Source organism: Nelumbo nucifera, chromosome 2 (genome assembly GCF_055504915.1).
Source record: "Nelumbo nucifera cultivar China Antique chromosome 2, China Antique-T2T, whole genome shotgun sequence".
Taxonomy (NCBI): Eukaryota; Viridiplantae; Streptophyta; class Magnoliopsida; order Proteales; family Nelumbonaceae; genus Nelumbo; species Nelumbo nucifera.
In genome coordinates this window covers 48,614,786-48,629,848 of record NC_142650.1, presented here as the reverse complement: position 1 = coordinate 48,629,848, position 15,063 = coordinate 48,614,786, and the positions used below count along the sequence as shown (strand labels likewise).

General features: G+C 37.0%; 2 protein-coding genes across 5 annotated transcripts; both read right to left on the bottom strand.

Moving 5' to 3' along the window:
* Positions 1–341: 341 nt before the first annotated feature.
* On the bottom strand, positions 342–6,570 carry LOC104602468 (aspartate aminotransferase, mitochondrial-like). 4 transcript variants are annotated; one of them, XM_088896981.1, is made up of 11 exons: positions 6,126–6,570; positions 5,873–5,958; positions 4,774–4,980; positions 4,532–4,637; positions 3,877–3,981; positions 3,599–3,771; positions 2,837–2,996; positions 2,295–2,390; positions 2,019–2,113; positions 1,526–1,592; positions 342–639 (listed from the first exon to the last, which is right to left on the bottom strand). In XM_088896981.1, the coding sequence occupies exons 1-10, from the start codon at positions 6,285–6,287 to the stop codon at positions 1,571–1,573; spliced, it is 1,212 nt and encodes a 403-aa protein (XP_088753107.1). In that variant the 5' UTR covers positions 6,288–6,570; the 3' UTR covers positions 342–639; positions 1,526–1,570. The 4 variants fall into 4 exon arrangements, with proteins under 4 accessions (XP_088753107.1, XP_088753106.1, XP_010264465.1 ...); XM_088896980.1 differs by having other exon boundaries at positions 342–1,592; XM_010266163.3 differs by lacking the exon at positions 1,526–1,592.
* Positions 6,571–8,165: 1,595 nt separating this feature from the next.
* LOC104602469 (peroxidase 4-like) lies at positions 8,166–9,726 on the bottom strand. Its single transcript, XM_010266164.3, has 4 exons — positions 9,500–9,726; positions 9,203–9,394; positions 8,900–9,065; positions 8,166–8,807 (listed from the first exon to the last, which is right to left on the bottom strand). Exons 1-4 carry the CDS (start codon positions 9,710–9,712, stop codon positions 8,416–8,418), a joined length of 963 nt encoding a protein of 320 aa, XP_010264466.1. The 5' UTR covers positions 9,713–9,726; the 3' UTR covers positions 8,166–8,415.
* Between the last annotated feature and the right edge of the window lie 5,337 nt (positions 9,727–15,063).

Here is a 15,063-nt window from a genome sequence, read left to right as displayed (position 1 = left end):
AGACATAGTTCCTTGGCATCAGACAAATTTCTAGTCTTTAGGTATGTGAAATTACAAATATTAGAACTGTCTTCTAGCACAAAAAAAAAGAATTCCAACTGGAACAATTCTGGCTGATAGCAGGAAAAAAAAAAGGAAAAAATAAACACAAGCAGCTTTCCATTTATCTTTAGTAACTTGTACTTCAACTCCTTACAGTAACTATCATAGATCAATGTTAATTGAAATAATGTATTAAGGCTCAGTAGTTTGGGAAGAGTGTCTGTGTTTTCTTGCATGTAAAATGAAGAATAATATTGAAAACAAGTCATTTGCTTAATTTTCCTGATTTTCAGTTTACCTTGGAAAACAAACCTGATTGATTGAATAATACGTGTGTCATGAGATCAGAAACAAGAGAACCAACACTGTTTGAGAAAATGATTAGTGAAAAAATTGGTAGGAATGCTATTTTCCAACAACTACTATTACCTTTTGGAAAATAGCATTTTCTGTGGTATTCATTTGTTTTTCTTCATTTTACATGTAACCAAATCAAGCCAACATGATTGGGTACTTCAGGATTCTTTACCAGATTTGGTGACTTTGTGGATTGCATTTGCCAAGTAAGCAACATTTTCTGTAGTAACACCTGCCATGCTGCAACAAATCAGTGTAGAAAAAATAAGAACTCAACTTCTTGGCCCCAAATCTGGCTACATGATTCATTAGGATAAAGTAAAATGACACCCTAGCAATCTCATACTGTTCATTCCATGTTGCAGCCACATCTGTCTCCCTGAGCAAAAGGTATTAATATATTTCAAATGAAATTTGAACTTTTGAAGGCATTGGATGCTTGAATCTGTGTTGTCAAAGGACAGGATATAGAACCATTTCCGTGACTTGGCCACAGGTCAAATGGTTCAACCGTCTGATGTTTGTCATTTCTAAGAACTATACATGTCAAATGATTCAACCAAGAAACTGAAATTAACTTTGATGCATCAAAAAAATAAAATAAAATAAATAACAACTAGGGCAGGATCTGTTATGATGTGTTGGAAGAGACTACAAAGGAAGAATAAATTTTGTTAAAGCTGACAGTTGGAATTTCATCAATCAATTATGCTGAAGCATGGGCAGCCAGGAGTTTACAAATGCAGATGGTATAGAGATCACCTTTACTCGTATTAACAAAGTAAATCAACTTACCGACTTCCTGGCCAATGTGGGCCAATCAAGTAGCATTTCTGACTTCTGAGATTGCATATATTTCAGATTTTTGTTTCCATGTAATTGCTTTAGCGATTCTTGGGGCAGATCTATCCCTAGGGCTGTGTAATTATATCTTCAGTCACCTAAAAATGTAACTTTGCAGCCATGCTGAACGCAGTGTAAAGGTCACAACTTGGGATCCTGAGCGAAGGTCTATTGGAAAGCAATTGTCCATGTGGTCCTTTGGGCAGTTTAGGAAGAGAGTATGACAATTTTTGACAAAAAGAAGGATTCATTTAAGGCAATTCAAGAACAAATCCTCTCTCACCTTAAGATTTTGTGTGTCTTCATCTAAAGAGTTTGAGAGGGTCTCCTAGAATGACCTAAGGAGATGTCTGCCCAAGGGAAATGAATGATCACAAGAATGAAAGAATACTGCCTCAGAAAATTGATTACAAGACAAACAAAAGATTCATAGTTATCAAAATATTCCAATAGAGACATCTGCAACAAATCAAAAAACAAGGAATTGCATCCTTATACATTATACGTTAGGCCTGATTTATAGTATCAAATGTATAAGATTATCCAATGATCATCTTAGATGTGGATAACGCAGAAGATAACTCATTGATCTAATTGGTGCCTTACCCGGCAATATGATGTCATTTAGACTAGACAGAGCACATAGTATTGTGCCATACGAATGCAAGTTCAATGTATATGATATCTACTTCAGACTTCAAAGCCTCAAAAAGAGAGCATGTTTCTGCAAAGATCAGTGAAAAATCCTTATGTTTTTAATTGGTTGAAAAGATTACCTGATACGGCCATCACGTGTCATGTAAATATGGAACTTGTTTGTAAGCTGATCGACCTGTTCGGGGGTTAGACCACTATAGCAGAACATCCCAACCTGCAGTATTGTAAAATTATAGGTTAAGGAAGGCTGAAACTTATTAAAAAAAAAAAAATTGGCATCAATGAAAGGAACTGAATATTGTTCTTCTTCCACCTTTTTTTTTAATATTTCTAAACCATTAAGACTAGTAATTCTGAAGTTAATTTTGTCCAAAATCAAGAAGTGAGCCACTGACCTGGTTAGTTATGTGGTCCCAATTAAGAGGTGATCCCAATTCTAGGAGATTTTTACGTAAAACAGCTCGTATTTTTATGATTCGATCTGCCATAACCTTGACAAAATAGAGTCATTTCAGAAACATGCCATATCCTTTAGTTACAAACAGGGACGGGTAGGAAGATATTGACAAACAGGAGGATAAGGAAAAAAGCATAGACCTAATTAGATTTCTATCAAATTTATCAAAACAAAAATAGATTTCTATCAACTATATTTAGTGCTTTTGCAGGTGTTGTTACTTACAAAGGGTACATATAATTCCAAAATGAAGTTGCATATGTTTGTAAGTATCAAAATTTAACTAAGGCTCAATACAAATATGTACAGTACAAATACATACAAAATAATACAAAATACATGGTTTTGCACTGTACACATTTGTATTTGTACTCCTTCCAAACTGAGCTTTTGTACTGTACATATTTGTATTTGTACTCTTTCCAAACTGAGCCTAAGGGTCAATTGAAGTTGCATTTAACAGTGAAAGCATAATTTTACCTTCAACTCTTTCACCCAAAGATTCCTCAAATCTGGATCATCCAAGATGGTGGATACCAGAAGTGCACCATAAACAGGTGGGTTGCTGTACATGGCCCTGGCAATCTGTTGCAGCTGGCTTTTGACTGATATGGCTTGTTTTGCATCCTTACAGAGGATGCTAATAGATTACAGAAACAGAAAAGAACCTTTAAATACTTGAACAAGAAAATATAATAAAGAAACAAGATAAATGCATGGTTCACCTCATGGGGTTCCTCTTCATTTCAAACATGTAATTCTGTTTTGGTATTTCAGTGGATTTATTTTCAGACCAACTATCAATACTTTCTAGTCATCCAAAAGAGCTAGATATAACATCGGATACTTGGAACTTTTACGCAAGATATTGATGCAATCCAAGAAAAGGTACAGAATGATCAAACAAGAGAGTACTGTAAATATCAAAAGGTGACTACATCAAGCACATATGCTGAAGGTTCCTCTCCAAAGTCTCCTTGGATAGGCATCTTTAAGCATCAAGATCGACCTGCTTACTTGGTTAAAGGGCTGTTTACATGCTTTTAGCTTCTACAGATTATATTCTTCAGGATTGTTATTCAATTGGATTTGGAACATTATCCCTTTATCAACTGGATATCACCCCACGTGCTCCAGTTCTATCAAGTTAACCTATGATGGGTTCTCAATATGCAACCTGGGATCCTGAGGCAGAGAGCTGCTGCTCCAATATAATCAAAATCTCAAAGAAACAACACAAACCTTAGACATCCCACTCGTTGTCCATATAGACCCATGTTCTTAGCAAATGACTGAGCACAACCAATTAAATGTCCATCATTGAGAAAGATCCTGATTGCCTGAGCATCTCTATCAAGATCTCCACTGGCAAAACCTTGATAAGCCATGTCAAAGAAGGGGAAGTGATTCTTCACCTGAAAATAATCAATATACAAATTATTGTAAAAATAATCAATATACAAATTGTAAGAGTTGATGAAGATGCATTAAAAGGTGTTCGAATACTTATAACGGTTCACCTTGAACTGGTAAGAGATTTCTCTCCATTGCTCCTCAGTAGGGTCAACGCCAGTTGGGTTATGTGCACAAGGATGAAGTAAAAAAAACGAATAATTTGGGGCATTCTACAAAAGCAACCAATGAGAAAGAAAGAAGAGTTAATGGACAAAAGGTGCTAACAGAAAATGGAAAAATCTGGTTATTATAACGAAAGGCATCCTTGTTTGCTTCAAATGAATAATTTGGGGCATTCTACAAAAGGTGCAGCATCTAGTCACATGATTTTTACGTGTAACTTCCATGCTTCTTCAACAATTTGCTTCGATTTGATTGTCTTCCTTTCTATCTGTGGCAGTGCAGGGGTCAGGATCCTAATGATTCTAACATGAGCTTGATACATTTTGGCCATACCCAAAATAAATAAATAAACCTTAAATCTGAGTGGCAAGGGAAAAGAAATATTTTCTCTGTTCATAGGCTTGAGTAGTGCTTGAGTGCCTGAAGATTCTACTTTCACATCTAACCCAGATAATTGATGTATTCATAAATAAATTAAACAATCTCTTGCAATGATACTTTTTATTATTAAAGTGATCTTTGCTACTTAGTAATACCAAAATGATACTTATTAAACTATGTAAGCTGTGAGAATTCAATCTAACCAGATAAATATACCTTCACATCATCCATGAGTGCTTCAAAGTGCAAAATCTTAGATTCAAGATTGTAATAGCGGAAGGTTCTCTGTGGAACTTGGGCATCTCTCCAAATGTTACGGTGGCTATGAAATGCATCCAATCGGATCTCAACAGCGAAAAGTAAATCCATAAATAAAGCTTCACATAGTTTAATTGAACTCATAAAAGCCTGACCCAAAAGCATGTAAAGGAATTGAAAGGGTGTTAAACAAGCTTTACTTGGACCAAGTTGGAGCAGGTAGATAAATCTGCGCTTCAGGCCTAAAACGCCTCTGGAACTCAGCAAACAGGCGGCAAGCACCAGTGCCAGATAGAGCTTGAACACCAGCAAACCTTCCTTCTTTTACTACATCTGAACTCTCTCCATATGCTAGTTTTACACTCTCGTCAACTAGTTTCATACTGCCTTGTCTAGAAAGGGATTCCCTGTACACATCTCTCAAAAATAAACTTCAATATAATGAGATTCTAAAGATCAAAAAGGAACTTTCGACAATGGCAAATAATATTGGTTAAATGTTAAGAAAAGTAACTGTACGGCGTTGAGAAACTAGCATTGATCCAATAAAAATATCCAGGTGAAATTGACTGTCTTAGAGACAAAATCAATAGAACGCAACATAATCACACATGCACAGGAACCATAAAACAGGCTTGCTCATACAATTGAAATCATAAAATGTAGAAGAGCATAGATCAGTTAAACAAATCTCCAATATTAAGTTTAATAATTTAGATTTTAGGTATGAGCAAGAAACTCAACGTATACAAAATGCTCCCTCAAAAAATCAACTGATACAAGCTCCACCAAAGTTTAATCAGTAGAGTGATTTCGAAGCACAAGAAAACACCTCAGTGTTATCCTAAAAAATACATTAACTTTAGTTTCCAGAGTTTTCACAAAATAGTGGGCTAAATGTGAATTTTCTGATAAGAAATCTCTTAATCTCCGCTGTGTACTTCATGTTTAAGAGTTCCGGTTCTTTTATTTTCAATCTCTTATAACTTAGTTAAATGATTCAATGAAATTTGAAAGACATGATGTCCAAGGATTGAAATTCCAGCAAACTAACACAAGTTACACGGACATAAAAACGATAAAAACCGGTCTGATGAGGTGTGCTGCTTGTACGGAACCATATCGAGACAAACAGAAATCGATCAACCCATAAACTAAAACCTGTATCTTAAACTCCATGAAAGAAAGAAAAAACAGGGCATTCTCTAACTATATCAAAGAATAAACAAAGAAGGATGGATTTAGAAAAAGCTGCAAATTGCTTTAAGAAATAAATAAATGGGTAAAAATAAGACTAACAAGAACTCGCAACCAGCGATCTTGGCCTGTGCATCTCGAACGCATTGAAGCACAACGGGCTTCCCTTCATCGTCACGGTAAGCTCCCTAGTTATAAATGTCTCATAAGCTAAAGTAAATAAATGATGAATAAATACAGAGGGAGTGGGTGATAATAAAGATGAACTACAACTTTCAACCAAAAAAAGAAGCAAAGAAATCAGGTTTCTTCTATTAATGAAAACCTGCAAGCATCCAAACTAAACTGAACTCACCACTCCGAGATTGATCTTTCTAGGGCTAGAGTCGGCAAAGTAGGCCTCCGTAATACTCAAGATGGGATCTTTGGGAGCGATTCCCACGTTGTCCCACCAATCAATGACCGAAGTCGACATTGATCTTCTCCTCAAACATCTCCACACCACTCCGCTCTTCATTGTATCAGGTTATGTTGACAGCTTAAGCTCCTAGTGCACAGTTGCGCTGCTGCTGCTCTCTGAGTCTGAGCTGATGTTAATGGAGTGTCTGGTACGAAATTGCCTATATTGGCTTCCAAAAACCGTAAGTCCAAACCAAGCGCGGCGGGAGAACAAAGGTTGCAACTTGCGATGGTTGGGCCAACGGCCGTGTCCGAGACCGACTGCCTGTGCCTGTGTGGACACCTTGTTGTTTGTGGGTGGCCGTGTCCGATTACATGCTTTTCGTTGTTTGTCTTGACTCTTGACACCATTTTCTACTTTTTTTTTGTGTGTGTGTTCAGTGTATTATTCCTTCTATAGGGGTGTTCAATTGGACTGGATTTGGGAGTCCATTATAAATGGATTAGGTCCAATTCAATTGAATGAATATTTTGGACCAATTTGGATTGGTCTAATTCAATGTCTGAATTGTTTAATTTGTTCAAATTCATTTTAATTTAGATTGGTTTCAATCCAAATCTGGTTCATTGACACATGTATTATTATCTTATATCAATGAATCAGATATTGGCCTATTCTAACCCAATCCAATATAAATTTGTTACGAACAAACCAGGTTTAATCCAATCTAATAAATATTTAGGACCAGATTGGTCCAATCCAATATGTCTTATTGGTTCATCTAATACATCCAAATTGATTTTGAACTGGACAGGGTCCAATCCAAAACCGATCCATTAACACCTTTAATACTGAGGCCCATTAAGCGGAGCTAATGGATTGGTCCAAGTTATCAACCGCCCATCAGGTAGTATAATCAAGCAGCCCGATATCAGTACTTTGGGTGTTATTGCAAACTGGTATGAAACATAAGACAAGGAAAAATTGTTTCTAATGCCTGTTTATTTTAAGGTTTTCGAAGCTGTTTTGAGTCTCAAGAGAAACTATTTTCCTGCAAAGCCATACAATTACTTCACTAATTACATAGCTGAGCTAATCCATGTAAATCGATATTGGGCCTAGTTATTTAATTTCAACCGGACCCATCCGATCATCAATATCCGCCCAAGCAGCAAGAGTGGGCTTGTAGTCCAAGTTGCTCAAATTGAGTTAAGTAGCCCATTATACGCCTGACTGACGTGTTTATTCTTGATTGGGTTATGCAGCCCATTGTACATGTTTCATTTGTAACTATTCTGGCCCATTGAAATGGTCATCTCGTTAAAACACAAATTTAACACTACGTTTGGAATCGGTGTAAATCAAAAATGAAATAAACATTTACAACGCTTCAATTTTGTCTGCATTTTAGAAAAAATGTATAATAATGATTGATGTAAAACTTGTTTAGTTCGGTTAAATTTTAAACGTGTTTAGATGAAGTAATGTTTTATATCATGAATCAGTTTAAACCTCATCATATATATATATATATATAAAGTTTTACATTAATGTAAATAATATATTATTAAAATGGATATAAAACTTTATAGTAATTACGTCACGTTTTGCAAAAATACAACGGGTCCTTAAATAACAGCTCAGTGTAAAAAACATCACCCGTGTCTGATTCGAAAGCGACGAAAGAAAACTAGGGTCATTTCATGAGAAATAGCAGTTTTGAATAAAACTATCTACGTTTGAGGAATTGGCGTAAGCTGTTACTTATACGGTGTTGACATGGAAAAAACATCATTAGGTTTAGATTTGACAGTTAAACGTCATCGGTGTCTGATTCCAAAGCGACGAAAGAAAGCGAGGGTGATTTCATGAGAAATAGCGGTTTTGAATAATAAAAATAACAACTACTCACTAATCAGTAATCACTATCTACGTTGGAGGAGTTGGCGTAAGCTGTTACTTATACGATGTTGACATGGAAAAGTCGTCATTAGGTTTAGATTTGACAGTTAACAACTTAACATTGGTGATATTATTATTAAAATTAAATATCAAACATGCTAATAATATTCACAAGCAGAAGTACTTGGTGAAGTAGTTCAGAAGAAGCACTCTGACTCTCACCAGGCACAGGCAGCAAAAGAAACTAGTTTCTGGCAACCTCTCTCGTAGGCAAACAGAACGCAAGACCCATAAAAACAAAATCCAGAGAAAACCTTAACACAATCTGTTTCCCATCATATCCTTAATTCACCCTCCTACAGTTGTTCCGGATCTCTCCATTGGAGCCAGTAAGAGGAGTGATGTCTCCCATCTTGATCATAGCTGCAGAGAAGTCGGAGATAAAGGTGCTAGGCTTGCTGCTGTATGATCTGACCAAGGAATCTGTGGAGCCACCATTGAACAGCTGTTGATCGGAGTGCAGAAGCCCCTTGTTGTTGATGAGATTCTTGAAATAGTTGTTGTCGAAAGCTGTAGGAGTTTGAAGATCAAGGGGTGCCAAATTGTTATCTCCTGAGCCTGAAGTTGCTGGGCATTTCCTTTGCCTTGCCTTGGCAAAGGAACCGTCAATGTTGCTCTCGTTGTATATGCGAGTTCTGAAACTAGTGCACCTTGCTTGTCCAATTGTATGCGAACCTGTATATATGTTTTGTTTTTTAATTTTTATGAATTCACATACATATAAATAATAGACAGAGAGAGATGTAGAAAGAGTTGTACATATATACCAGATAATGCAACCATGTCCTTGGTGGATAGACCTTTAGACTGGAAGCTAGAGATGAGATTGCTAAGGCTAGAAGTTGGAGGGGGTATGCTGGTATTTGCAGCAGCCTGGCTGGCTGTCCTTGCATCTCTTCGACCAAGTTTTACTTTCCAGCTAGGCCCTCCAAGCTGCAGCAATTAATTAATACATGAACAAGATTAACTTTTATCCAACCACAACCACCATGTATATATATTAGATCTTGTATGAAGCACCCAATAGACATACATGAACAATTAATATTAATTAGTATACAATTACATACAATAACGACAGAGTCTCTAGCAGCAATTGCCAAGATATCGGCACATGACACTACGCCTGGGCACACCTTCTCCACCTTGGATTTAATATCATCAACCACATTGAATCCCCTCACTGAATTCCGATTGGGAGCTGCATTCTTCTCTCCTGTGAAATTGGATGTGTCGTCAACAAGTATGGAGCCATCACATCCCTGCAGGAATATACAATAATTAATGTTAAACCAAGATTAGCACCCATTAAAAATAGGGCTGCTAGCTACTTAGCTAGTGCTAGATGGTTGGTTAAGAGAACTTACGTTGACAAAACAGTCATGGAAGAAGAGACGAAGGAGCGAGGCACCCATTCGGCGTTCCTTTGATATCGCAGATCCTACTGCGGATTTCACTGTGGTAAAGACATTGGGGCACGATTTTGAGTAGAAGTTTGTGGACAGCTGAGCAGAGGAGCTCCCCACAAACAAGAGTAGGAGGAGGGAAAAAGTGTTGAAGGAAGAAGCTGCAGCAGCCATTGCCTTAATTTGATGAGTACTGGGTCTGGAACAATGTTCAAGTATATATAGAAAGCTTAATTAAAATAGGGGGCTGGTGGACATGAAGATGAAGATTAATTGGCATCGGCAGGTGACCTACTCCCCAAGAGTCCAAGACCATATATTGCATGACATGCATGGAGGTTGATTTTGACGTTCATTTTGTTAAAATAAATCGAATAAAGAAACAAAAAATTAAAGATTCTGAAATGGTCCGCTAGCTGCAGAGTGATGAAGTGATTGAGTAGTAGTACTCTTTCTGTGTTGATAATTTGAAAATCTCCCCATATGATATCAACGTGGGGCCCTGATCCTTAATTAGCTAGCTAGAAGCATATATAGAACAAACATCTCTTCAAATAATTTATAATTTGTGATCGAGATGAGACAGATTGAAAAGATAAAAATAGGGTAGTATTTGAAGAGTAATCGAAATGGCCAACACAACTACACTTTTCATAAGCATAATTATCTTTATTAGTGTCACGGCAGTAATTATTTAGGGTATGGTGTTAAAATGTTAATTAATAAATAAATAAATAATACCATGTTTACTTTTTTCTATTAATTTATAATAAATTATTTGAAGAATGAAAGAGATGATTGAGGCAAGGGCGCATGGCATTGGCTATCAAAATTACAGGCCACCCCAGTAGATAGCAACGACCATAAATAAATTAAAATTTTCATTTTTGAATCCATGCAGCAGTAGTATATTTATATTACTTTTTTAGCTAGCTTTATGATGGGACTACACAAACATAAGCTGGGAGGAGGGGGTGGGGACTGGGGAGCCAATGCTGCGCAGAATGTAGTAATTAATTAAGGCTCAGTTTGGAAGGAGTACAAATATAAATCTCTAGAGTGCAAAACCTTGTATTCTATACTATTTTGTATGTATTTATACTGTATATACTTGTATTCATACTCCTTCCAAACTGAGCCTAAGCTTTTGAATATATAACAAGAAAGTTAATTAGGGCAGATACCAATTTTGATAAAGTTCAGATTGAGAACAGTGCCTGTAAATTATAAACCTTATATTTGTATTGTATTTATATATTTGGTAAGAATATATTTGTGACTAAAATTGACATCTATTACAAATTTGAAAAGTTCATCAACATAAAAAAAAAAAGTAAATTTCAGTATTAAAATTAATATATGGGAAAATCTATGTTGTCAGAACGACATGGTATGAGAAGAGTTTTGGCCAATCAAGCTCACCCATCAATTTTGATAAATAACACCTAATTGGCAACCAAGTTTATTGATGGTGCGCAATCCGGTCACTCCTACCTAGCACTTACGTGGCTCCTGTAAGGTACCTGAGATGGAGAAGAAGAAGAATCCCCGGGAGCTTACCCGGCGGGAACACTCCGATCCTTAAGTTAATATTCAGTAGGAGAAATAAGGAGAAGATGGAGGCTAAGAGTGCAGATAGTGCAAGGGTAGAAGATGATACCTCTGTTCCTTGATACTAGCTCCTTATAACAGAAATCCGTTGTATCAGGCCCATTGGCCTCTGATAGGGCGGGTATAACCGCCACTGTCAGCCTGCCGCAGCCGTTACTGGCGGGGCTGAGGTGGCACGTGTGGGGACATCGCCGCAGTGTACGTGCCTGTCAGGTGTAAGGCACCCTCTGAAGGTGGCAAACACGACGCTGTCTGACGAGGGATATGGCTGTTGTTCCCAAATTTGTCGGGTACGGTGGTTGGCAAGAGGTCTTCCTGCGATGTGCCGGACTACCCTCCCGCGAGCTACCCTGTGTTGGGCTATCTCGTAAGCGACAAGCTGCCTGTGGCAAGCTAAGCCGAGGTGTATTTATCTCGAGGTATCTATAGGCGGATCGGTGTGTTCCTGTCTAGGAGTGGTCCGAAATCCACTGGGAGGAGCTCAGGTATTAGGAAAGGTCAAGGGGGCCTCGAGTTCGGAGGTAGCCCGGGGTGCCTTAACCCCCGGGGTGGCGGTGCAGGTTAGGCGGCTCCTGGTCAGTAGTCTATCCCGCCGATTTGCCGGACTGAACTCGGTGTGACTTTTCCACCGAGTTGCGGCTGTGCCTGCTGTGCTGTCACGCTAAGTCATCGCTTGAGCAAGGTCACGCCAACGTGTACCCGTACTACGAGGTCAGGCCAAATCGTCCTACATCATTTATGATTCGAATTGATTGGTCAGAAGTTTTTTAGACATCATATCTTTTCCATATCATAGTTGAGCCCTTAATATATGTATCCATCACAATCAAAATTATTATATAAAAATTTATCCCTACAAAACTAAACCAACTTTAGTTTTGTAGTGATAAAGTAAAACCCACACAATCCTTAGGGGGGTGTTCTTTTTTTCGATTTTGAGAGGGGGGAAGTTGGTCAATCGAACTTTAATTTTCATTGACCAAGAAATTCATGTTTACTTTTCAGATTTATATGGGGATCAATGAAAGTTTATTTTTCAGGCTATCATCATTTACCTGGGTAAGCGATACCCATCTCCTAAGTGGATAAATTAACTTTCTCATTTAGGGAAAATTATCAATACTTGGATGAAACAAAAATACCCCTTTTAATAATGAAATTTTTATAACTACAATAGTCATTGTCTTATTTATATAAAATATAAAAGAACATGAATAAATGCAGTTACCGGGATAAATCTTTCCTGAAAAATACTTAGTTAGACAAATACATTTACTCAGTTAATTAATTTACCAAAAAGCGAAGGAGGCATTAAAGTAAACTTCAATAGTTTGCACCAAGGCTTATCTGCCGCTACCTGCCTGTTATTGCGTGGTATACACGAAGTCTAAGAGTATCAAATCATTAAGACGGGCGGAAAAAAAAATAAAATAAAGGAGAACCTCAATATCCGCGTTAATTTGACCAAATGCTTTAAAATTTTTAAGGAAGATGAGCCAACGTGATTAATGGTAGTCAATGCAAGTAAGCGTCTGTGAGTGCTACGAAGTAGGAAGGGACGATCTACTTAATTAGTGCATCATGTGTAGCAGGCCAGAGCCAGACTGTGCCTTTCAACTTTCAAGTGACGTCCACATACAATATTCACATTCACATTCACATTCACATTCACATTCATCAACCAATTAACCAAGGAGGCAAGGAGAGCGGAGAGCCGGACCACTTGCAATTCCAAAAGTCAGAATTAACAATACCACATAAATGAGTTGAAATGAGGCATCGAACTCCAACCATTCGAATAATGTGAAGAATGTCTGCACTCTGCAGCAAACTTCAAACAACTCAAAAAGTGAAAAGATAAGTGAATTACCTTTTCTTTTTCTTTTTGTCTATCTAGCTCTTTGTTTTTTATTTCTATTTATTTTGATCTCCTTTATAACTAGTCATAGCTAAATCAAGGTAATGTGCTTAGAAGCCTCCACATAATGGTTTATACTTATGGAGATGCCATCTCCTACGGATCCATTCAGTACTCTTGGGTACCTGTCTTATTTAATTAATATTTATAGCTTTACTGTACATGTCATATACTATTGCTGGCTTCACGTCCAAACTATATACCATGCTAAAATCTAATCAATTCACTCTTCTTACATTCTCTCTCTTCATTAATCCTTTTGCTTTCCGTTAGACTGTGTGTGTTCGATCGGTTTGCATACCCTTACCAGTACACTACAATAAGACAACTTAAAAGTTAAAACCCCCCTGCAGCAACATATTTAATTTGCTTGTGATAAATGGATAATAGATTTGGAAAAACATAATTTGTTAAATCACATGGAAAAATTTATCCCGAATAAATCAAATAAGCCTTTTTTTTTTACGTAAATGGACCAAAAGTCCATTCCATATTAACCGATAACCGTCCATTGAACAGGGAAACCCTTAGATTGGACTTTGTCATTACTTTCCAAACCGTCCAATCAAAAGCCAGCTATATATGGGTTAAATAGATAGCTCGTTGCATAGCAACACCTCATCATTATTAGCATAGATCGAGGATCATTAGGAGAATTAAGCACCTAATTCGTCATTATTTTGGGTCTAATTAGTTTGTTTAAGTTTTTAAAAAACCTAGATTCTTTCTTTGGAATTGATAGTATTTATGAAGATATGGGATACAGAGAGGACATGGAGATCGCTTAGTCAAAGTCGTTTTTTTCAAAACCATATATATGAACATAGAAGACGAAATTAAAAGAAAAATAGTTTCTGGGTGCATTAATTCACCCTCACAAGGTAAATTGAAGGTCACTGATGAGAAAACTTTAATCCTATTTTAAAGAACCAGAAAAGAGAAGACAGTGGTGCCTGGGAACTCCGGTCGTTGAAGAATTTGAGTAGATATCAATAAATTGACCTCCTCCTCTTTAATTCCCTCTTTCGGGAGCCATAGAACACATTGACCTTGTAAAATCTCTCTCTCTCTCTTAACCGAGATTATCAACACCAACCTTGTGTAATCTTCGTACCCAACAACAATTTAAAAGGGAGAGAAAAAATAATAAGCATACACGATGAGATAAGAGAATTGGTTTGATATATGGGTTACCAAATCTTCATTAACTTATGACTTTCATTTTCTAATATGCATGAGAGTGTAAGTCAAGACCTACTACTCGATATGAGTTTGCTTCAAATATAAAATATTTGCGTAATTGAAGGCTTAACTTCCATGGAAGCTCCCCAACCATTACTTGTCATGTTTTGATTATTTAATTTGAATACACACCACTTCTGGGTTCCACAAGTCTTTGGTTTTAGTTGTCTTCAACATTTTAATTTGAATTAATACACACACTTTGAATAAGCTCTCTTCAACATCAAACATGTAAACTAATTAAACTCCATCATAATGAATTTTTCTTCACAGGATCCTTCATGAACATCATTGACCTATTTTTTAATATATATTAAAAGATGATTTCATAAACTTCTATATCTCTCTGACTTCCCAACTACCTTATTTTCGCAATGCAAATGGAATAATTAATTAATGAATACTTAGGTCAATTGTAGGTCATGGATCTGTTTTTTGATTTGGCCTTTGTAACTGATGGAGAAATAGCCATTCGTTAATTGGACCGACCAGGGTACCGGGAGCGTGCTTAATTAACACTTGGGTGATCTTCAAGAATTAAGAATCAAGCCTGTTGATTAATTTGGTTAAGGAAAAGCCCATAAACTCACTCTACACATTTTTAATTGAGGTTTTTAGTTAATTAAGGGGTGTTTTCTAGTGTGGATGAGAAATTGCTGGGTATAGATTGGTCCACACCGTACCCTATGGCAGGGACCAATCCACACCACACTACAGTCCATAGTTGTTCTGTGGACAAATTATGTCCACAGTG

Coding starts and splice junctions, on each gene's coding strand:
- LOC104602468 (XM_010266163.3), bottom strand. CDS start 6,287: ATGAAGAGCGGAGTGGTGTGGAGATGTTTGAGGAGAAGATCAATGTCG. Junction 4,981..5,872: donor ATCGCTGGTTGCGAGTTCTT/GTTAGTCTTATT, acceptor AGATGTGTACAG/GGAATCCCTTTCTAGACAAG. Junction 2,391..2,836: donor TTTGGGTGAAAGAGTTGAAG/GTAAAATTATGC, acceptor TATTTTGTCAAG/GTTATGGCAGATCGAATCAT.
- LOC104602469 (XM_010266164.3), bottom strand. CDS start 9,712: ATGGCTGCTGCAGCTTCTTCCTTCAACACTTTTTCCCTCCTCCTACTC. Junction 9,066..9,202: donor CTAGAGACTCTGTCGTTATT/GTATGTAATTGT, acceptor TAATTGCTGCAG/CTTGGAGGGCCTAGCTGGAA. Junction 8,808..8,899: donor GGACATGGTTGCATTATCTG/GTATATATGTAC, acceptor ACATATATACAG/GTTCGCATACAATTGGACAA.